General features: G+C 37.9%; 1 protein-coding gene across 2 annotated transcripts; it reads right to left on the reverse strand.

Annotated features, from left to right (window-relative positions):
- Positions 1-220: 220 nt before the first annotated feature.
- On the reverse strand, positions 221-24,894 carry LOC100789980 (sacsin). Of its 2 annotated transcripts, none has more exons than XM_041005234.1 (13): positions 24,361-24,894; positions 23,006-23,729; positions 15,402-21,385; positions 12,604-14,105; positions 10,329-10,592; positions 8,949-9,169; positions 7,574-7,845; positions 3,944-6,977; positions 3,732-3,861; positions 2,845-3,368; positions 1,843-2,751; positions 1,249-1,422; positions 221-620 (listed from the first exon to the last, which is right to left on the reverse strand). In XM_041005234.1, the coding sequence occupies exons 1-13, from the start codon at positions 24,699-24,701 to the stop codon at positions 423-425; spliced, it is 14,277 nt and encodes a 4,758-aa protein (XP_040861168.1). In that variant the 5' UTR covers positions 24,702-24,894; the 3' UTR covers positions 221-422. The 2 variants fall into 2 exon arrangements, with proteins under 2 accessions (XP_040861168.1, XP_003533689.1); XM_003533641.4 differs by having other exon boundaries at positions 1,249-1,428; positions 24,361-24,893.

Consider the following 24,894-nt stretch of genomic DNA (forward strand, 5'->3'; position numbering starts at 1 on the left):
CACTTTATCGGCATACTTCGTATATTTCTTTTTATCACTAAATTTTCTGAGTTAAGTAGAGAAAGAAAAAAACGTTAATTTCTCTTTACTTCAATTAACTACAAATTTGGGCTTATTAACTACGGTTATAATTGGGGTGATTACTTTCTCACTTCAAACCAAACTTCAAAAGGATTTAGGGGTACAAAAAAATGTGAAACTACTGAAAGATATAGGCTAATTTACCAAACCTTTTTTTTTCCATTGAGGCCTATTTACATGAAAATTTCAACAGTACCCATTTTTGGGGCTTAATTACAAAAACATGATACTCACGTCAGAATTCAATGTAGCCAATTAATATTTGCCAACTTCAGTTAGCCTATATTGGCGAATGGAACTGAGAATGTCCAAATAAAATGATCATAAAAGCATTGGAGATATTATGGACGAAAAATTCTGATAGCTTTTGTAACCTGAAGCCGACAAAAGGGACACCTTGACACTGCAGAAGAACATCTACGACACAATACATGACCACAAGGAACTATTGTTATATCAACTTCAGAACTCAGACAAACCCGACAAATCCATGCTGCTTTTGCTGTATCAGCCTCTTTTGTAGCCTTTTGAACCCTTTCCTGTACAATGTAAAATGATGTCATTACAAACTTATCATAAAGATTAACTCTACCAGATATAAGCATTACAAAGCATCAAGGTAACTACTTCAATTATTACTCTTTTCCACGCTATAAAACTATCACTAAGGCCTTAAACAACTGATATGCAATACCAAACTTACGCAATTTGTTAAGTGGATATCCAAATTTCCAATTAGAAACCTATTTTTAAGACATCTGAATTGCAGACAAAACTTCAAATTTTTCATGTTTGATTTGATACGTGGTAACTAACAACGGGTTCGTATGACATACTCAAACAAACTATAAACAGGTTTTCAAACAAATGTTTTGGAAATTAGAATGCCCGCATGCCAATTCCCATTCAGAAAGAAAAATATTAATGCTTTCCTTGGTTTACAGGGTGGAAAAGGAATGGAAGACCGGTGTAAAACTTCAATTATTCCAGGAATATCAATTGATTTATCACATGGAATTGAAACATCCATACAGATAACAGATTACAAGACAAAGGAAGAAACAATACCTAAAGATTAACATGTATTCCTACTCCTCCTATTCATAAATAACAGTATAACACACAGAACGCTAAGAAAACATAGTACTAAAAATTAAAATCACCAACCTGCTCCAACACAAGAGCTGCCTGAGACTCTTTCAGATTTTCTTGCAAATTTACTGTTCTTTGAAGTAGAGCCTGCTTTTCCACGTCCATTTTGATCCCAGCAGCAGAGAGGATTTCATTGACAGCCTGCACCAGTTCTGCAGCTGAAACTTTGCCAGACTGATCTCTCACAGGCTGCACCTATTCACACAAAGATACTTCCCATTCAGTTTAAGCACATCAACATGCAAGCAATACCAAAGATGTAATAGCATGAATATGTATTTTAAGAATGATTAAATGGTAGCAAGATATGCAACATTTAAAGGAAGAAAGCCTCAAGCAAAATAGCTAACAATTGAAAAGGATTATATGCTTCTTGATTCTGTGACCTTAGCCGCAAACTAAAGATAAATTTCTTAATTACGTGCTTTATGTTTCATCCCAACCTTAACAACTAACAAAATATCTCACTCTCATTTACTGACACATATTGTTCATGTATGTTATTGGAAAGCACAGGATGGGTCATGAATTAAAATGCCATTGCCTGTAATGAATGCAAATTTGTGCTAAATAATACTTGTAACTAGCAACAAGTTCCAAGGGCTAAACCTTAGCGTAGCTTTCTCCCCTTCCTGAGCTCTCTGGGAAATCAACATGGGGCCTGTTACTGCCTAATACAGGGCTTTCATGCACCAATGATTCTTTTAGGGGACTGCTTGCTGATACACTTTTAAATGAAAATACATGTGATGAAAGGAAACTTTGTGTATCCCCCGGAGAAACTTCAATTTTAAGTCTGTACAGAGCTTGACCTGCAGATGGTCTTACATCTTCAGAAACCTTACCGTATTTCAGTTTTTCACCATGTTGAGGCCGCCAAGCCACTATTTCGCCAGAATAAAAGGGCCTCAATGGATGGAACTGCACAAGACGTGCATCTTGTGGCAATATTTCCTTGCCAACCATATTGCTGCTCCCATTAACGGGTTCAACTTCTTTCTTATCAGAGCAAAGTTTCAAAACATTAACAACTGCAATCTCAGATCCTTCAGGACAACCAAATAAGGACCCAATAGGCAATATGATAGGAGAGCCTAATACCTGGCTGACTATAATAGCAATGAGATCAAAAAGGGAAATATAAGTTGGTGGCTCAGCAACTAGAATACGGGATCTTGATTGGTTCATAAAATAAAGTGTTTGATGTGCCGAATCATTCTTCCACTCTGGGATGATGAAATCTTTGCCTGCACGTGTAACAACTACTAAATTGGGCAAGAGCAGAAATTTTGTTTTAAGACACTTGACAAATTGCAGCTTTTCTGCAGTAGAGTTCAATAAGAATTCTATTGTATCCAATGAAAAGCTATTGAATGCTGGAATGTAGCTGCTCATGCTATTAACAACACTCCAGACAGCAGTTTGAAGAGACTTGCTTGATAACTTCTGTTTGATGGTCACTAGTAAAACAGACCCCAGAGAACCTAAAGTCTGTAGTGTGTGATTCTCATCCAGTTCCTAAAAGCCCAGACAGAAACATTCCAGTAAGTAAAAGCCTTATGCAGATAAAACTTAGATAAGAATACATAGGAAAATGTATCTAAAATCTACCTCTATGACAACGTCGGACAACTTTTTTATGCCGAGCACAATACAGACTCTCTCTGGAAGATCTGCATGGACAAATCTAATTCTGGAAGTATCAATACATTTGACATATCGAGAACCATAAGAATCAACATAGACACAGGATGCTGAATGAACAAGTCTGCAGCCATTATCAGGAACTATGGCTTCTGATTTCCAGTTTGACCCATCTAATGTGTTCTGCTCCACAATCTGATCACAAATGAAATTCAAAATTTCCATCACTGCACGGAGCTCATTGGGATTTAGTCGCTGATATCCACAAGCATTCTGAAGATTTAATAGAAGACCCTTTGCAGCAGAAAGTGTCAGCATGTCCTGAAGTCCCAAATCTTTAAGAATCTTTACAAATGGGAGATATACAGTAGGAAGTTCAAAAGCAAATGGAGACAAATTAATCATCAAACGAGCAAAAAGAGCATCAGCAGCCACAAGGCGCGTTCCGTTTGCAACAGGCAGAAAGGCCACTTTGCATAGCTCTGCCACATCTGGAAAAGAAAAAGTGGTTAGAAATTCATTAACAAAATGCATATACCATCTTTTATGCTTTTATACATGGTATGTCTCTATAGTCTGTATCAACAACCTAAGCAAAAGTGCTTAATCAACTAAACAGAGAATAATTGGAGGTCCGCAGACAGATGCTGCCCAGGTGGTCCCCTGTCTAGTAATTGTAGTAATCTATTAGGAGCAGTGACAGACCTATCATTTCGGTGAGGAAAATCAAAAAATTTCCAATAAAATATAAGCCACACTCTTTCTTTGAAATCTTTGGTAGGAATAGACCTTTTTTTTCTCCTAATCTCCTCAACTCTTAGCTTAAATGGAAAAACAAGGGAAAAGTGAAGCACCTGATGAAGAAAGTGAACCCCAAACTTTGTCTAAATATTTCAAAATCTCGCAGGTACATTCCTCGATGTTCATTCCTGAAGCAATAGGCCAATGAGCAAGAGTATCTTCCCCTCCATTTCTCCCAATTACCTAGGGAAAAACAAAACTAGAGTAAAATACACGTAGGTAAGTAATATAGATATAAAAAGTAAACCAAAAGTATCGTTTTTACTTGCAAGTGCTTCAAAACTGTACAGAAAGGAGGAGGACTCCGTAGATGCAGAGGTCCCCATGAATACTCTGGAGGAACAGTGTGTTGTTTGGATAGAATGGGAGCACAACTCCATGCTAGAGGCCAATCTTTAGACAAAATAGCTTCATTATATGAAGCAAGCACCCTCTTGCAATCAACACTAGGAAACCCCAGTTCAGCAGGTACACAAGCAATCTTGCCAAGAAGATCACAGAAGTTGTTGCTAAAGAAAAGAGCAAAGTTGGAGAAAACAAACTCAACTACAGATCCTCCTAATGCCCACACTTCTGGTGAAACTTCAGAACGAGTGTTGATTGTGTCTGCCTCAAAATCATCCAAATCTCCTGATTTCATGCACTCAATTCCAAGAAACTCAACTCTTTTGGCACATTCAATTATTACATCTACTTCAGTAGCAGTTCGAAGCCCAAGCTTCCTTAGTATTCGAAGCCACCCATCTGTACTGAACCTTTCTCCAGGAAATTTTCTTCTCTCACCAAAGAATATAGAAATTAATATAGCATCAACAGGATCAAATAAATCCATGGGCTTCAACATATCTGTTGAAAACTCATCAGAATTTCTAACAAATGCGGTCCCTTTCAAAGCTTCAACCACAGATTGATCTGATTGAAGATCATGCCAATTTTTAAAAATGTAAATTAATATTTCCTCCTGTTCATTCTGAGGTTTCCCCTCAAAGCCAGGCAAGCCAAAGCGTACTAAGATCTGTTGATCATGCAACTCCAACACTCCAAGAGCTCGAAGAAATGAACTTTCATTTGAATCAGTGGCATAAGAAAGACAATGTTCATCATATGGTTTTAAAAATGAATTTGAAGGAATCATACACTGATCTTGACCTTGCAACTTAGTATAAGAACCAACAACTGTTTTATATATAGGGAGAGAACGCAAAACTTCAATTTCTTCTTGTGCATAGTAAAAGTCATTGGAGAAGAATTCATCAGAAAAAAGTGAAAAAAGTGCATCACAATTTGAAGTTGAGAGATTAGTAGGTTCAATAAAATACCCAGCTTGCTTAGCTCCCACTAGTTTGGATGCAATAACATGGCCAAGTGATTGACCAGGCATAGAAAAACAACTGTTTGAAGCAGCACAGTCTATAAATGCCTCATCAAATATGGGTATGTTACACTGGTTTAACATAGGCAACAACCAGGGATAACTGGTTTTGAATCTTGCAAAAGCGGAAATGTAGGACTCAGCCAACTCAGCTTCAGAAGTATTATCCCTTGACACCCTAACCCCACTCACATAACTTTCAGCAGATTCTCTCTCTGAAATCCCACTTGTCGATGTTGGGTGTTCCAAAAGAGGAGGAGGAATGAATACCAGATGTCGTTCTCTTACACAGCACAAGACTGGCCTACCAAGAAAAGCAGGAATTAGGGGCCAATCAGAGAAAAGGGATAATTCTTCCTGTGAGCCCCTAAAACTTTTCCAGAATATTCTAATCCATTCAGGGGAAGGACCTCCTTGACTGCCTGAACTAGGAAGTTTCTCCCATGAAAGCCATGGAGCCATATTTGATCCCATTACATGGTTCACCCAATCTTCATGGAAAATTAGTTTCATATGATTGGCCAGTAGATTAAGAGAAAAGTTCCGCAATTTCAATATTGATTGAAGGGAAAAATTAGAAAAAATGTCACCTAAGAGAGGCCTGTCTAAAATTTTAGGATGAATAAATTTTTCTCTCAAGGGAACCATTAATGACTGTTGCTCTTTATTCCCAATCCAAAGTTCAGCAAAGCCCAATTTTTTTAAATGGCTAGTTGCAGTTGGAAATGGTAATCCTTTGAGTTCTGCAGCAATTGATATGAACTTCTGGTCCCGAATTGGATCTATGCCTGTCGCATTGTAAGCCACGGGTGTTCCTGCTCTACCCATATCTTCAACAACACCCCGACCAAAATCAAATAAAGCCTTCCCCAAACTTGTCATCATTTCCAATGCATCTCCAGAACTGGCTGATCCCCGAGTGGCCATTCCAGTGGAGCTGTGGATATTAGACCCCAGCTGAGAAGAAGTGATTCCGTTGTTAACAGTTTCTTGAAAAACATTGGTACTAGCAGGATCACTATCTCTGGCTGAGCTGGATGACTCTGCTTGCTGAAAATCAGACAAGCAATATTCAAGAACATCTATATACAAGTCAACTGATCGCAGAGCAATTGGTTTTGAAGGAACTTTTAGGAGATCCCGAACCATTTTAGGTCTAATTTCTCGCACTGAAAAACCCACAGCTTGGATTTCAGTCACCAATTCCCACGGTACTGAAAATACAGGATAATGCTCCTTTACAAAGCTGCAAACTGTAGCTGGAAGTAAATTACCAATCAACCCACTCCCTGGCTGTGAAAGAAACATGCCTTCTTCAGCCTTGACCAAATTTCCTGAGTACAGCTGCCATACTGGAAGGTCAACAATACGAGAATAAAATGGATGTATTACCCAATCTTTAAGGCATTCCCAGTCAGCTTTAAGAACAACTGCCGTTGTACTTGGAGGGTTGTTATCGTGATTACCAAGTTGGTCACTCAGAACATGCCTCTCACAAGAACGTGGCCAGAAGGAGTAGATTTTATCTCCATAGGCCTTCAAAGAGAGGCTGATTGCAGAACAGGCACTAGAATCAATTATAGAACTTGGAATATCTCTTCTTAGCTTTTGAATCTCCAAAACCATTTCAACATAGGAATCACATACGCAAGACATCACCTCTCTGTTCCAAGATTCAATTAATTGATTTCCAGCATCAAAGTGTCCTTCGGCTGAAGCCCCTCTGTCTTGGTATTTAAAGAGATAACGACCTCTATTGTGACACACAAGGAAACAACCTAAGATAGTAATAGGCATGTTTATACAACCAGACAAAGGAAGAGGGGCCATAATTGAGCTCCTTGAGTAAACATTGGCATGATGACCATTGCTGGATATAAGTGCTGCTATTCCGGCAACAGGAGTCAAGTTGTACGCAAGATACCGCCTGAGCAGAAAATTTGGAAGTTTGATAAATGTTATCAAACAAATTAGCTCAGATTAAAAAAAAAATCATGAGATAAACATAATATGGAACATAAAACATCAATCGTCTTAATTCTCAATCGAGTTTAAAGATAAACTAATACTTGTTACCCTCCTTCCAACTTTAATTGAAAAAGAAGAATAAAGAATTAAAAACTAAAAAGATGAAGTATGAAGAACCCTTGCTTAAGATCAAGACAAAGGAGCAATGCCCAAAGCAAAGGAAATTTTCCAAGAAATAAACCCAAGTGTGGAAAATACCTTCCACATTCATAAACTTCTCACTTTTTGTTATTAATGGCTATTTTATAATTTAGAAAGAGATAGTGCTTGATGCATCCTTGAACTGAGCCATCAATAAGTGAAAAGGTCTTCAAATTAAGTTAATAGAAGGAAAACAAAACCAAGTTATTGCAAAACATTGACACAGACTAAGGAATGTCATTGTGCTCTATTAAAAACCAAGTTATTGCAAGACATACTTGAGTTTTTGACATCAATGCAATTTGAGCATAAATACCACATGATATCCACTACATTCTTCAAATAAAATTGTACCTATCAAGAGCCATATTTCTTGTTTGTCCAGAACCCAGGCAGAGTACAACAAGCCATCTATCAATGACTGTAGTTCCTTCTGAATATAAATTCACATCAATTACATGCATCTTTATCACAGCATTGGAGCTGCTAAATATTCTTGATAATTGAAACTTTCTCCATTTCTTTTCAGAGAATGGATTCCTCAAAATAGAAGATGATGGATCAATGCTTATTGAAAAATTCTGGCTTGGGTGAGAATGTCCTTCTTCCCATGTTGATATGGATACCTAGAAGGAATGGGAATTTCACTCTGGCTCAAAATAGATTTATGAAAGCATTCCAGACAAGAGTTCTCTCATGTGGTAGCAGTAACAAACAAGACATATTAAGTATACAGGTGTTTTCTAGGAATAATTTCTCTATTAATAATAGATAATAGAGCAAGTTAAATAATAGAGATAAGCTATCCATGTATATACATAGACACTTACACACACACCAAGAATCATAATTAGTCCTTGACTATTTCCCCCCTAAAAAATAGTTTGCAGTTAATTAGCCTTGAAATTAGTACTTGAATAGCTCTGTACTTAATGCACTTATGGTAATAGAATTCAGAGAATGAGAGAGAGAGAGAGAATTGAACTGTAAATTTTTAATTAGAAGAAATATACAAATAGGGTAACCTTATATATCTGAACTGTATGACTCATTGCTGATTCAGCAACTAACAAACTAACTGACAGGTAACTAACTCTGTAACAGAAAAAATCTAAAGGAAATTACAGTGAAATGATAATGTAATGTAAATGCACATATTAAACATAAAGTGACTATATATGATACATGGTATGGATAAGATAGACTGTTGTACACAATACACATTTCTCTCAAATATCGGATAAAACAGCCCCCAGGTCTGACTAGTCCTAGATAATTAGTTTAACCAGCTATAAAATGATAAACAGTGGATGAAGAAATTTATATGGAAAACCATAGCTGGAACCTGGCAGGTGGGTGGTGCTTTTCTCTGGGGTCTGATGCCTAAAAAAATTTCCTTTTTCATCTTACTATAATTTTCTGAGTTTAATCAACAACCATACTCGTATCCCCAGAGCAGAAAGCATTAGATTTTCACAACATCAAATCCCCAGCATTTCTTGCTTGAATTTGCCACAACCTAATCTAGCATGCACGGCTCATATCCCATATAACCCTCAACAACTCAACCAAATACTTTCAAACCAACCTTTCCCCCACATATCCCATACGAACATTCAACTCCCCAAGATCTATTCTAAATCCCACAGAAAACCTAATTTCAATCTGTTAAATCCCATTTTTTTCTGCCATGCTGCATCAATCTACAACTGAACAGTAGTAAACTTACCTGTAAAACCGACTTCAAAAACAGGAGTGCTCTAGATCCATGCTCCATAAATATGTCAGTAATATGCTTTATTCTGTTTGATCCAAGGCCAGGTTCAACCTTCAAGCAATCAGATGACAGAGGCATGCGAATAATGGTAGAATCAGTTAATGACCATAAGTCATTCCGATCAATGAGCATTGGACTAAATTGATCACAAAATCGTTGTGTCAGATCAGTACCTGAAACCTCAAGAGTAAAAAACTTAATGTTCTACAATTGTATAAGAAATTGACTATTAGATTTCAAAAATCCAAAACTGATAAAATATCATAGAAGGAAAAACACAAAAGTATAGATAACCTCTAAGAAACACACACCAAAAATACATATTAAAATAAGCTTAAATAGAAGATATCAATACCAGAAGGCCTTCAAATCTTGTAGCAAATCTAATAAAGGTAACCATTATAAACAACCATTAACTAACCACCACAAAAAACATCAAAGAATTTTACTTACCAAAAGATATTCTTTAAAATTTATTTCCAATTTAGGAACAATTAACAATTCAAATGACCAACCATGTTAATAACCATTTATTCATTAACCACTATTTGAACATCATAAACCAATTGAGTGATTAATTAATTCCAAAACGGAAATTAATTTTACCAAGAATTTTTTTTTTTCCATTTTATGTATGTTTCCAATAAAATTAAGTATAAATTTTGAGGATTTTGATGAATTTGGACAGAAGGGTTAGAGAAAGCAAAATATTCCAATGAATTATTACTGTTCGTCTTGCACTCTTTTTCTTCTGACTTGGTGGTGTTAATTGGGCTAATCTTGTACTAATTGTACAACTTTACGTATAAAAGTACACACAAAATATTGGTGCCCTACTATTCTTAGGGCCAACAGTCCCTATCATCTCACATTGTGCAATGTCTACTAGACATCAACCTAGAATACTTACAGTACAGTGACATAAAGTAAGAAACTCTTGCATTAATTCAGTAGATGAATACACAGTATACCTATCAAAGTTTGAGGGTGCTATATTCTTAATCTGGTCTTGGCTAAGAAACATGGAGAAAGATTTCACAACTCATTTTACTCAATGGTCAAGTCAAATTCGACAAGGATTTTTGTATTAGTAGGGGGTAGCTTTTCTTGGATTTCTAGCAGTTGTTATACTTATGTAGCCATATTATGGTTCCTAATCAAACTTTAGCAGTTTCACTAAGGAACCATGTCTAGGGAATCCTACTTATACACAGAGTACCTCTGGTACTTTATTTTATTTAGATATATATATATATATATATATATATATATATGTGTGTGTGTGTGTGTGTATATAAGTATTTTTGCCGATCAAAAAAAAAAACAGTATACCTATCAAAGAAAACATCTTTGCTGATGGGGCATTAGTCGAAGGCACACCAAGTACCAAACCACGAGGATCAAACATATAAAAGTAGCCACCAGAAATGACTGAAAGAAGGTCACATATGGAATAGCAGCAAACCAATCCCAAACCATAGTTAATTGTGTTGCCGCGTAATCGCCATGGAGGACGGAGCTGGAAATTACTAAATTCCTCTCGACTCAAGCAGGCACCTTCGAAGATTGCTACAAGGGCAGGCCCTTGGAAATCACCTGTATACAGAAATCATGCCATGTTAATAGCAATTTAGAAAATTTATCCAAACGACATGTTCATTTCACACCAAACAAATAGCATAAACTTTGAAATGCTCTCAGCTGCAAACTAACTTCAGGTATTCCATGACTTCAGCTTTTTTTTTTGCTCAGCTTGCCAACACTGGCATTTAATGATGTTCAAAATTTCTTTGTAAGAAAAGGACATCACTGTGTGCAAAGCTCCCACAATTCTGGAGTCTAGGGATAGTCAGTGCAAGCAGCCTCTAAAAACCTAACTACTACAGCAGAGAAGCTGTTTCTAAGACTATAACCTGTTGCAACAATGCCACAAGGCAGCAACCTTACTGCTGGATGAGAAAGGAAAAATATACACCTAGAACTCTAGAAGAACATCCAAACATGATGCATCAACTCAGCCATATCATCCTATTCGATGGATCAAGCCTTTGATGGTCATTTATAGAAAATTTACAGTCCAAGCCGGTTATCTCACTGGGCATGTTGGGCTGGAAGAGTAGCAGCCCATTATCCCTCCACTGTAGGAAGCCAGAAATATTCACTACTCAGTGAAGCCAGACTGATGTTATAGGAGTATACTTACTCTTGGATTCTTTTAGATGTGGTGCCCTCCTGTGAGGCAGTGCATAATTCATCCTCATAGGGCCTTCTCCACCCCCACAAAAAAAAAAAAATCCATGTATTTCCTTTTGAATAAAAAAATCTTAAACTTGGCCTCCTCAAAGATGGTGTTCTTTCTATTTGGGCCCCATCAATAAATTGGTCTAGCACTGCCTTTGCTCCTGTGTAAGACCCAATGAGACTCAATTCCAAACTTGGAGTAGGCAGGTCATCATGGTCAATCCACCAGTCCAACCCACAACCCAACAAATCTGTAGCCATTTTCCATTACCTTGGTGGCCCCACTTGGATTAACACTACCCACCTAGCACCTAAAAGAACATGATATACTCTAAAAGAATACGGAACAAAAGGAAAAGGAATAGAATCCTCAAAATGAAAAAACTCTACAATTATGCTTCAAATTTATTTAGAACTCTATGTCCATCCTCATTCAAAGAGAGAGAAGCAGTGTGTCAATTAAATTATCAAGCATTCAGAAACATAATCTGGTCTTTAAAGCCACCATCAGTGTTGGGAAAAACCCAAGCCCCACATTGGCTAGAGATAAGGCTAAGATAGAGTATATAAATGAGGGACAACCCTCACCCTTTGAGCTAGCTTTTGGGGTTGAGTTAGGCTCAAACCTACATTTTAAGATGGTATCAAAGTCTATCTTAGATCCATTCTAAGGGTCACCCACCATGTTATCCACACACCAAGCCCAAAAGTATTGGGCGTGAAGGGGTGTATTGAAAAAAACCCAAGTCCCACATTGGCTAGAGATAAGGCCAAGATAGAGTATATAAGTGAAGGACAACCCTCACCCTATGAGCTAGCTTTTGGAGTTGAGTTACATCCAAACCCACATTCTAAGAATCAGCAGCCAATCACAGCACTACAATGAAGATGACACATCATAAAATCTTCCATTTATTAATATTGGGGAAATGCTTAAAACCACAGATGAAATAAGCATTCCTAAAAGCTAAGATGGTACCAAAGCCTATCCTAGATTCATTCAAAGGATCACCCAACATGTTATCCACGCACCAAGCCCAAATGTGTTGGGCGTGAGAGGGTGTATTGGGAAAAACCCAAGTCCCACATTGGCTAGAGATAAGGCCAATATAGAGGATATAAGTGGGGGGCAACCCTCACCCTATGAGCTAGCTTTTGGGGTTGAGTTAGACCCAAACCCATATTCTAAGAATTCCAAAAAAAAAGGTCTGTATGAGAAATAACATGAACTTCTCAAATGATGAGCATAAACAAGATTACAAGAAGCATCAAGCACATTAATAACTGTGACTCTGTTGAAACAAATGCCTATACATTTACCTTAACAGAAATATGCAAATTTTGTTAAGAAGTAACTAAAAATTACCTAAATTGTGCTGCAGCAAGGATTGGCGAGGATGTTCCCTCTTATCATAAATCAGGTGTAATCTCTTGGCTTTGCAGCAATCTGCCAACTCAAGAAGGTCAAACAGTAAAAACTCACTGTCTCCATACTGGGCCAAAAGTTCATTTACTTTATTGTAGTCCATGCATGGCAGATCTTTGGTCAAATCATCACCGACTAAAGAGAGGCATCGAACTGACTGAACTCCCAGCTTGTCTGCCAAATCATTGCTTATAATTGGATGCACAAAATGTCTCCCAATAAGAGAGCTGTTTTCCAACCAAGGCGCATCATTATATACAAGATCACCTGCTTGCATCAGAACTCCAAAATCATTAGGAATCAACAAGGGATTATCAAAAGGCTCAAAGAGTGGCTTCTCCAGGCAACATTCTGCTATGGCTTCAAGGACACGATGGACAAAATTTAACTGATCAGTAGACAGAGGAATCCCATGCACATCATTCTGCAACCTTTGTAATACATGAAGATAGTCTGAAATACCAAAACTCAATCTAACACCTAACTTTATCAACAAATCTTTATACTCTGACAGTTCAGATGGAACAACATACAAATAAGGCGTAAATTTTACAGGTGAATCAAATGCAAGTGCATTTGGTGATACAAAATCATCACCAATCCAAACCCATGAAACACCATCCAACCCTGTTTTCAGTTTATTGAAATCATCAGTATTAATGTATTCTTGCAATTTTGAATAAAGGCAAGGTATTTCCTTTTGCAACTGAGCATCAAAACCAGGATCCAGCAGTGAATGTATCTTATGCTGTTGATAGGACTTAGATAGCTCAAATAACTGTCTTGTTAAAACATCAACATTTGGGCAATCCATCCACCCAACTTTAGTTTGTAGATACGTTGTGTCACATTCACCGTCTAAAATGAACATTGAAGAAGATACCATCCACATCTGTGATTTAGGCCTCACACTAGTGGGGGATGCTACTACTTGGTTATTGGATTTTAACCATGGAAGTCCCCTAACAGGTGGATCAGAAATTACTGGACACCAAGAGATTAACTTCAATTCAGACCAAAATTCTTCTTCTACCATATCACAAGTTGAGCTGCTTAAAAATGAATCAATATCAGTTAGGGAGGTCTCATCTTTAGGAAAGCCATCATATACAAAAGCATCATCCATTATGCTGCTACTTCCCACAGCCACACCACCCTGTTGATCATCATTATTACTTTCTCCTTTATTTGAGAGCTTAAATGCTAGTGCATCTAAAAGATCCAGTAACTGTCCACCATGCTTGGAGGCAACAGTGTCCCCAGAATCATGCAAGAGGCTGACTGATCTAGCACAATCAAGCAAACCAGTAAATCCCAGAGTTGTCCTAAGTCCAAGGCAAACTAAAGAATCCAAAATTTCAGGATCTAAGAATTTGTCAGAAGGAAAGAAAACATTCCCATGCAGCATCTTTTTGAGGTGAGGAACCCGAGGATCATAAAGCCTGCAATAACACTCTAGTCAGCAATCCAAATGTCAGTTTCCAAGTAAGAAAAATACTTAATTGTTGAAAGGGTTTACTGTATGTGTTGTGTCTTGGATGACCACACTTGGTATTTATTTATAATAAGAGAATCAATATTGATTACATAAGATCAATCTAATGATGTGTAATACGGACTAAATCCCTAATGTCTTTCTAATAATAAATAGGAGAATAAAATATAATCTGATATTAATCAAGCAGCTCAACCTTTCAAGGATAAAACATCAGTACAAGAAAGCTGCACCTGAAATTCAATGTTTATTTACATAAATAACTTGGAATAATTTACAAATGCTTTGATGTATGATTGCAGTACAATTTTATCAAATAAGTATCCATAACCTGTTTTGGATGAGTCAAACTTCAACAGAAGTGCAAAATATAATGATGTCATGTCAAATGAAAGCATGACTAGTTTCCAATGAAATTTAGGTTGCAGGTTAATGTCATTCTTTGAATTATTATTATTATTATTGGAGGTGATTCATTTAATATAGACCATTGAAATGTCAATAAAGACCTCAACTCCTCATTAATAAAAATATTTGAAATCAGTATCATGTCTTCATATTTATGTCACCTTAGCTTTTGGGTCCACAAGCAATTATATGTAAAGGGGAATACCAGCAATTCAGATTGTAAAAAAAAATAGAATTGTTTCTAGAAGAGCTTCTGGGCAGAGTAGATCTTTGAGAATTGAGAAAGTCACATGACAAAATTCTGCAAGGAAAAAGAAGCTAGTGCAATTTGAAAACATTGATCAACGATCACATATAAATGTATGCCAAATATATCTGCCAGATAAGTGACAGCAGAAATAGTCCTGAAATGGAAAATTGCAACTCAACCATAAAACAGTCTTGTAATGGGACAGTAAACAGAATCTGCAGATATGTAAGATGTTTCCTACCATTTTTTTTAATGTCAATACTTATAAAAATATTCAAGTTATTTAAATGACTTTAAATATCCAAATCCGTCTACCCATTAAAAAAAGAATAAAGTTGAGGAAACATTACAAGCAAGATATATTATTTTTGCTTTCTTTGTTGAAAGAATTTAAATTCCTAATTTAAGAAACTAGAACATGTTACATTGCAGAATTGCAATTAATGTTGTTCTTCCTAGTACAAAACTCATACATGTACTGAGCATTTAGAAGCAAAAACAAAGAAAAGGCCTTTTTAATACAATAATGAAAAATATCTTATTGAGAGAGTTATTGAATTTTCTTTAAAAAAAGGGGGATATTACCTAGATGGTTGTTGCCAAGATCCATTGCCTGCCAGAACAAATGGTGCAGAGGAGAATGAAGACTTGAGAGAGAGATCCTCTTTAATTAAATGCTGTACGTCATGCAGAATGGCTGAAACAACTTTTTGCTTCGGAAGGAACTCTGAAATGTGATTGAAAATGTGATCTCTGTAGAATTCCACTTTGGTTGGTTCTTTCATCCCTAAATACCTTTTCATAATGACCCGCTCCATTTCCGATTCAGTTCTTATGAATTTATCATTTAAAAGATCTTCACAAACACCAGTAGGACCAAGCCATTTAATAGGATTACTCAAACTTACTAGTTTTCTGCTTTTGTACGACTCAAATATTGGAAGCTGTTTGATGATTTCAATATGTTTGTCATCAATTTGCTCTTCAGAGAACCATTTTGACTGGAGAATAAAACTTCTGAGTTCATGAAGCTCCCCTTCAGATACGTCTGTTAAGATCCCCTCAATCTTCTGTGGTTTCCCAGCAATAGCCAGAAACACATTTAATGCACCTCTTGCTGTTGCCGACTGCACAAAGTATTCCAATTTAGGGTGATCTAATAACAGGTCATGTCTCAAGAATAAGCATCCAACCTTCAATAACAAAGAAGACATCTTCTCACTCCATCCATCATTCCTTATCACATTCAAATTTTGTGTTAACTGCATCAGGCAGTCATCACCAACAGGCAATATAGGCCACTTAGAAAAGATCAAAAGATCATCACAATATGATTTCAGATAGTTCCACAGTAGTTGCAACCATTCTACACTTGGTTGGCCATGAATACCAGGAGTCCAACTTACTTGTCGAGCATGTTGCCACTCTACAGGAAGTAATTTCACAAGAAGTTTCTCAAGCAACTGGCATGACAAGAAAGAAATGTTCGTACCATCTGTTTGAGCAATGTAACATAGTTTTCTATGAACTTCTTCTGGAATAGCACAATCAACAAGTTGATGAGGAATGGAATCTTTCAGAAGACCATATTCATCACCTCGTGCAATGTAAACTCTTTCTCCAACTCCCTTCATATCAACAGATGTAAAGGAACCATCTGCCACTGGTAACAAAGGCAAGCCACATAGGGTATCAAACTGCATGGATTCTTGCAAGTCATGTAAGCAATATTCAAGAGTCAGAATCATTGCATCTCTGTCCTTGAATTCACGCTTCCTCCTGATTAACAAAGTCCTTAACAGCTTAGGTGTCAGAAAATGCAATGATGGACAGATTTCCATAAACCTTTCTAAAAGTGACTGTGGAAGTGTAATGACTGGTAGAGAAGCCCCGGACAATGCTTTTATAAGCTCAGCTGCCTTGGGAAAAGTAAAATCGGGAAATATAGCATGTTTGGTTGAAATCCACTGACCTCCTCTAGCTTCCGTATATAATACACGGAAATTAAATTCAGCAACAAATTGATAGAGTTTCCGTACTGCTGATGCCCAAGGTTCTGACCCTAATGATTTTGGCCATAATGAGAAGAACAAATTGCAAGGGCCAATCTCTGATGCTATCTTCTCAAGCAAATGACCATATGCAGGGGCAACAACAGTTTCAAGGAGATAAATATTCCAGTCTGAGCGTTTTCTTCCACCTCCAGCCATATCAGAACCAAACCAGATATCCCTGCGATTTGATGATAATTCGAAGTACGCATTTATATGAGCAGGAAGACCAGTACTGATTGGTAAAGGTAAAAAGCAGAATGCACGACCATCAAAATTTTCCAGTGGATGTGTAGGCAAACTAACACTTTTAAACAGATCAGGAGAAACCATGCAATCATCCTCCAACTCTGAACTTTCAACCAGGTCCCCATCAAGCTTGACAGAATTCAAATATGCAGCAACACATGCCCAAGGAACAAAATTGTAATAGTTACTATTGGCTGTTTCAGATGTTCTCTTTTGAGCATTCCCATCACCTAAACATTCTGTGGTTATCCAATAGTGTGAATTACAGCTAGATGTGCTTTGCTCTGTAATTAGCATCTTCTGGCATTTATAAGGCAAATCTCTGCCAATGGATAGGCTTAGTTTCTTCAGAAACTGAACTCTATTCATTCCGACATGTCTACTTTCTTTGAAAAAATTGAACACATCCTGGGCTTCAGTGGATCCAAATTCAGGCTCACCAATACAGGTTCTACGCACACGGTGCAGTAGGTGCATTTCATGCCCTGTTCCTTCCTTCACAAAAATAGAGATAGATTTCACATTACGCAGGAAAAGTAATGTTTCAGAAACAACCTCAGAAAAAGCAGCAAAGAGAGATCTGACATCTTCAGGTGTATAGGCTTCCTTTTTAATTTGGCTCCGGGAGGCAACACCTGCAGTTCTAAGAGGGAATCGGAATAGCGTACCGGGAAAAGGGTGTTGCAAATCACAGCCAAAATGTAGCAATGGAGAAAATTGGTCAGGAAATTGCTCCAAAATCTGTCGTCCCACAAACTTAATTCGTAAACCAGGGTGTGAAGGAGAAATCCCAGGCAAATTACTGGCATGAGGGTCAAACATTACAACATTTTCTCCAGAAACAAACATAGGGATGTCTGTAAAGTGATAGACGCAATTAAATCCTAATCCAAATCTTCCAATTGCAAAAGCCTTCTCAAGTTTACTTTCTTGACCAATACGAGAAATTGCATAAAGATCTTGGGGACTAAAAACTGAGTCATTGTAACAGTACAGAGCAGGACCTTGCCAATCAGCCATTTCAGGAGAAAGAATAGAAGAAGTCCCATAGTGAGATTTATCCAAGAGAAATATTACTTCAGAAGCTCCTGCATCTTCTGCATTTTGTACCATCTCAAATAGAGAACCAGGTCCATCAGCATACATTTCAAGTATATGCTTAAGCCTTGTAGTCAAAGCCTCGTGCTGTCCAAAAGCCTCAGCAGCTCCAGAAAGGCTAAAATTCATTGAATCTGAACTCTCAGCCAGCAACATCCGGCGAAGAGAACAGACTCCCAGCTTTTCTGCTACATCATTAGAAATGTTTCCGTGCACAAATTTTTGAACTGTTCTTTTTGCATTCAAAGCCACAGTTGGTGCATTGCCAAATGAGCCTTTAGGATCATCTGATCCCAGCAACCAGGGGGCATCATTATAAACCAAGTCACCAGCAAGAAATAATCTACCTGACACATCTGGCAGATAGAGCTGGACTTTATGTTCATGATGGTAAACTTCAGCTAGATGATGCACTATTAGCGTGGCAGCCCTAATCTCCTGTGTGTCAAGAGGGGATGATCCTTTTCTAACTGCCATCCTACAAAGAATATTAGCATAATCAGCAGGTTGCAAGAATTCACGGATACCAAGTTCTAGAAACATTTTTTTGAAAACTGCCAAGTCAACTGGGATAACACGGATGTATGGAGCCAAATGAAGAGGGCCATCAAGTACAACCTCATCAGAAGTTGCAAATCCATCCCCCACCCAAATCCAACGACATCCTTCAAGAACAGCTTTTACAATCTCAATCTCATCTGAAGCTATCATTCCAGTCAGTATTGAGTATATCCTTGGCATTGCCAAGGCTAATTCCTGCCTAAGAACTTGATCAGACACAATCTCATTGTTTTTTCCAAGCTCCAGTAACTGTGCAGCAATTACACCTCCTCCTGGTGGAGACATCCATCCCAGGCCATACAATAAGGCTGTAGAAGAGCATTCACCATCCAGTATCCGCATGCTAGCTGAGACAAGCCACAAATCCTTCGGTGGCCTTACAAGTTTTGGAGGAGCAACCATTGATGACACCACTGGCCATGGTAATGACTGAAAAGGAGTAGAGACTAAAACTGGGCACCAGGAAACCAGCCGTAGGTCATTCCAGAATTTTTCAAGATCAGATTTTGAGTTGCAAGACCTAAAAGCAGTCGTCGCTCGTGACATCATTCGGTTAACTGCTCCTTTATTATCCATAACTTGGTCAGGAAGCCACTTCAATGCATTAGCTTCAAGGTAAGAGAAAAGCACTCTCCCTCTTAAATATGCCTTTTGTTGATCCTCACGCATCAAACGCTCTATGCATCGAGCACATTCTAAAACAGTGTCGGGAGAGACAGAAGTTCTAAGTCCCAGGCCTTGCAGAATATTAAGTATTTCAGATTCTCGAAAAGCACCAGCAGGAAAACTATCTGAATCTTCTAGTAATGCATATAGTTCTTCATTACTAGGATCATATAAAACTGAAGGACACTTAAGAGCACCAGTGAGCGTCGGGATGAATTTCAAATTTCTCAACGAGTCCCTGATAGATATGTCTTCAAGAGACAAAAGTGGCAAATTTTGTAGAACTGATAACATTATGCTATCACGAACATCAGCTTGCAAATCACCAACTCTATTAAAAACATGTTGCTGGTAAAACTGTGCTTTTCCCATTCTCTCAACTCCATAATATCTTGACAAAACATCCCCTTCTATATTTGAGGATTTCACCATGAACTCAATGCCCACCAGAATAATCTCCGGCACATCCAATGGTGGTAAGTACTTTCGAGGATTTTCTAAGTCAGAGAATTGGTAATCTTGAGCAGAGTCTCTACCATAGACCCGAAATATAGGTAATCTCTTGCAAAACCTTATGCTAAATTCATCCATAGAGCGTCCAACATACCATTTAGGGTCAAGAAGAAATCTCCGGAGCTCATTCCGTTCTTCAGTTACTAGACTATCAAATGAAGCATGCATAACATCAGGACCTGAAACTGCATTAAATATTGATTCCAAAACACCACCTGCACTGCCATCACGAACATAATTAGATATATCCGGATGTTCAACTACATATTTTGGATTCAATATATTACATCCAACTTTTACAAGGATATCCTGTACTGTATCAGAGAGATTGCTTCCATTGATCATTTTCAATTGTCTGGAAGGTCTTAACAGATGCCCAGATGTGGAAGGAAAAATTGGCCAATCACAAAATAGTGATAATATTTCAGTCTGCTTTCCAAGATATTGCCAGAATAACAGAAACCATGATGATGTTGGCTTTTGACAAGATTCAGGATCCCAGAACACTTTACTTCTATATTTCCAGTCAGCTGGGAAAAATGCAGGGAATAGCTGAGCAAAATGGTGAATATTACAAAGAATAACATTGGTCTTTGAGGACATCGCAATACCAGAGAGTCTGCTCAATATATTGAGAGGAATGTTCTGATCAATTACTCTATCAGAAACTGGCCGCATCAGCTTATATTCTAATTCATCACAAATGAAACAAGAGACTCCTTTTGATGCTTCTGAAAAAGATGCAAAATTGCCATTTGCTAAAGGAAGTAAAGGTAGATCATAAGCCTCTTTACCAACGTCATCATCAACCAAGTCCTCTAAGCAATATTCCAGCAATAGAAGCTTGTATTGTCTGCTCAAATAATTAAACGTTTCACATTCCCTAAGAAATTGACGTACTGTACCAGAAGTAACCACCTTGCTGGAACTATATTGTAAAAGCATGTCAAACAATGAATTAGGCAAATGCACAACTGGCATTCCCAGTTGCATCAGAGCCAAACCGAGGTCTTTACTTTTGGTGAATTTTTCATCATGAAGAAAGGCTTCACTTGGTGATACCCATCTTCCTCCATTGAAATTTGAATACATAACTGGAGCATTACCAATGTTTTTGTATATTTGTTGAACCAAAGTATTCCATGGCTCTTCAAAAGAACCAATAGGCCATAAAGAATAGTAAATGTTTGTTGGCCCTAGCAATTCTTTTATACCAAGTAGCATATGCATAAAAGCTGGAGCTACAAGATCTTCCAGAAGAAGCCTATTCCAGGTAGAACGAACTTTTCCACTTCTGTCCATGTCATCCCCATACCAGATGCCACGACGATTTGATGAGACCTCAAAGAATCCATTGACTTGTACACTAAGGCCAGTTCTGACAGGTAATGGAAGAAAACAGAATGCCTGACCAGTCCTAAGAATATTATTCTGCAAAAACCATACATGGCAATATGAGGAATGGACCATTAATATATATATATATAAACAAAGAAGATCTCCAAAAGAGCAAGTGGAAATTTTAAAGTGCACTGCATTTATCCTTCAATAAAAAAAGGTTCAAAAGGTGTGTCATCTTTTATATAATAAGTTGGATGCAAAAGAAAGAGTGGTAACGTAGGGAGAGCTCTTCCCAGTTCCACCATGAAGACCTGGACAAGCCATCATTGTTTCACTTCTCAGATGTGAATTTATGAAAGCATTAGCATATCATTCTTGTTAAAGTGGCTCAATCAATTTAGTGAATATACTTTTGTTTCATTTTATTGCCTTTTATTTTTTCATTAATTTTTTATGGATGATTAAGACTAAAAAAGGCTTTTAATCAAAATGTCATTTTACTAAGTCTTCTATCCTATATTAAAGGGTTCCAAATCTGTACCAAAAGGGTTAAAATATAAATTGAAAGGTTTTTTCCTCTTCCACGAGTAGTTCAAACCACAAAACCAATCCCCAATATGAGGACATTTAGTTGTCTTTCATTCTCAGTTCTCGAAATATCTCTTGATAACATTAATATGACTTAAAAGATTTGACTCAACCCTGTTGATATCAGAAAAAAATTCTATTCGCTTCATTTCTGCCAGCAGCAAGTACTTTAATAGGGAAAAAGTTGTAGGCCCACTAGAGCTCCACAGCTGGTTGAAAGGCATAGGGATGAGGTGTCTCATGCAACTGGTCAACAGCTTGTAGAAAACCTCTCAAAAAGAACTCCATTTCGGTACCAAAAGCAAAGCACAATCGTATCAGTAGAACAGAACAGTAGGCAGCCTTGTACATGTAGTCAGACAAGATAGTTTCATAGATTGCAATTCACCATCACTCGGACATATACCTAGATGGCATTGTTGCAGTCTACACTGCCTGTAAAAGATTCAAGATCTATGATCAATAAACCCCTACTTTCTAAATGAAATTGCGCATGTAATATCTTTGTCATGGGTAACTTCATCACTTTTATCATATTCTTATTTAGACTTTGACACCTATAAAGTCAAAAGCAAGTTCTAATAGACACATCATGCATCATGGCAGATTCACCATAATGGCAGTTTGTTTTGAACAATATTCTAAAAGTAAATCTACAAGCACAAAAACCAATCAAGAATTTAAACTAGAAACATACTATGGAGGATAGCATATCCTACAAGAACAAAGGGAAAATAAAAAAAGCAAAAGCAAAGGACCAAAAAACATAGAAAGCTGTAACACATCAGTAAAGAGCTCAAGATCAGAGGAGTAAAATCTCTTAAAACACTCTGAACAAGCCCAAGAAGTTTTTATAGTTCAAACAGTCATATGCCTGACTTTCAATCATAAGTTGCAGTCAAATTAATTGCAGGGCTGGATGAACCAAAATGTAGGTAAATGGGCCACCACTTTCAACTGTGTCCACATTCACACTAAGATGACAGTTAATAAGGGTGCAGAACCAAAAATAATAGTAACAGCTTGAATTCGGTACGAGTGTGTGTGTGCATGGGAGAAAGAGAGAGAGAGAGAGAGAGGAGGCTGGGGCAACAACAAAAGACATAAGATATTGCAAATTACATTCTGAGAATTATCAGAAATGCATGCCGCAATTGATGCCCACGGCAGCAAGTGAATGTCATATTCTTTTGATGCAGAAGAAGCAAAAGAACCAATCCTACTAGATGCTGAGGCCATGGTTTGCACCACATAAAATCTCTCTTTTTGCCTTTCAGATTCATCTCCATTTATTCTCTCTATTAAGAAGTCCAATGGAAATGCATCCACTTCAGCAGTGGTATTTAAACTCTTAGACAATCTGAGCAGCGCCTGTCGATGCCAAACTGTATCATCGGTTACTGAACTGACAGAACATGAATGAATTTTCTTTGGTTCAGGTTCTCCAGCATCCCACAAATACATTTCAATACACAGCACACTCTTTAGAAAGAGAAGCGTCAAAACCCCTTCTTCGTAGAGCTGAACAAACATGGAGGAAATATCTTCTGGTGAATATGCTTGCCTTGAGAGCTTACTTGTGGCTGCCTGATAAGCATTCCTTAAAGGAAAACGGAACAAAGTCCCAGAAAAAGGACTTTGCATGTCACAACCAAAAGCACAATATGGGGAAAACTGATCCCTGTAGAAGGAGAGGGCAGATGAACCAGTGAAATCAATCCGCTTCCCAGGATTTGCTGCAGAAACTCTTGGAAGATAAACACCCTGAGGGTCAAACAATACAACATATTTGCCACTCACAAAAGAGGGAAGATCTGTCAAATGGTACACTGAGTTGAAGCCAACCCTAAAAAGTATACAGAGAACAAAAATGAAGACAAGAATTAGAGAAATGCAAAGGTACACTATAAATGACAAACACTAAAATTCAACAATATCCCTCAAACATTTTACAAATAAAAACCATCACGACATTCCTAGGCACCAATCTCATTATCAGAGCCTTGGTTGCAGTACAGAGAGAGTTCAGCTTCAGTTCCTACAGTTCACTCATACATGAAAAGGAAATTATCAACAATACAACCCATTGACGCCACACTACAATTTTACAGTTCTTACAAAAGCAGGCACAAAATACAAAAAAATCCAAAACCTATAACAATGCAACTACTTCGCCAATCGTCAACAACCACTCGTCACTTCCCTCGCCATTTTCCAGTTACAACTACCACAAGAACTTCACTCCTAAATCCTAGCATTGAACCAGTAAATGCAACCACAAAACCCATACCTAATAACAGTTCAACTAGAGAACTTCAATAAAAACATCGCAACAACTTCTATTTCCAGTTACAACTTCACACCTAAATCCTAGTTCCTAGCATTGAAACCAATCATCAACACAAAAACAAATACACACAATGTCAATCAACCTAACATTACTTAAACTGAGAAGAACTTCAATTCAATTAAATTACCCGAAGCGACCGGTCTTGGAGGCCTGACCGTGCTTGGTGCTCCCGCCGATCTTGGAGATGCTGACGAAATCCTCCTCGGTGAAGACGGCGTCGTTGAAGGCGAGCAGCGCGGGCCCCTGCCACTGCGCGAGGGAATCGGAGAGAAGTGAGCCGGCGGCGTGAGAGCGGCGGTCGAGGCAGAGCGAGACGGTGGTGGCGCCGGCGTCGTCGGCGTTCTGTATGAGCTCTTTCAGGACGGTGGTTCCCTCCGGGTAGTTCAGCAGAACCTCGCGGATGCGCCGCGTCAGATCAACCGTCTGCCCGAAGTCTTCCAGAAAAATCGATTCCGGAGACGACGCCATTGTTATCGGAGGGTTTCGTTCTATCGATTGTGCATCGGAGGTTTTGATTTTGATTCGGTTTTGTCGTGCAGAGAAAGAGAGAGAGAGAGAGTGATTTTGTTGATCTCGTTGGCTTCAGACACAAGAATTTCGCGGTTGTTTTCTATAGTAGTTGGGGTCTCTCTTTCAAGAGACTTTGAGAGATGCTTGCGTG

The sequence above is a fragment of the Glycine max genome, chromosome 9, assembly GCF_000004515.6.
Source record: "Glycine max cultivar Williams 82 chromosome 9, Glycine_max_v4.0, whole genome shotgun sequence".
Lineage (NCBI taxonomy): Eukaryota > Viridiplantae > Streptophyta > Magnoliopsida > Fabales > Fabaceae > Glycine > Glycine max.

Bases quoted from the DNA above. Each gene is read 5' to 3' on its own strand.
- LOC100789980 (XM_003533641.4), bottom strand. From the start codon at position 24,701: ATGGCGTCGTCTCCGGAATCGATTTTTCTGGAAGACTTCGGGCAGACG. The intron at 10,593-12,603 runs GTAATTTTTAGT...TTCTGTATACAG, and splicing joins CTTGCTGCAGCACAATTTAG to GTGATTTCCAAGGGCCTGCC. The intron at 3,862-3,943 runs GTAAAAACGATA...GTTTTTCCCTAG, and splicing joins CAGTTTTGAAGCACTTGCAA to GTAATTGGGAGAAATGGAGG.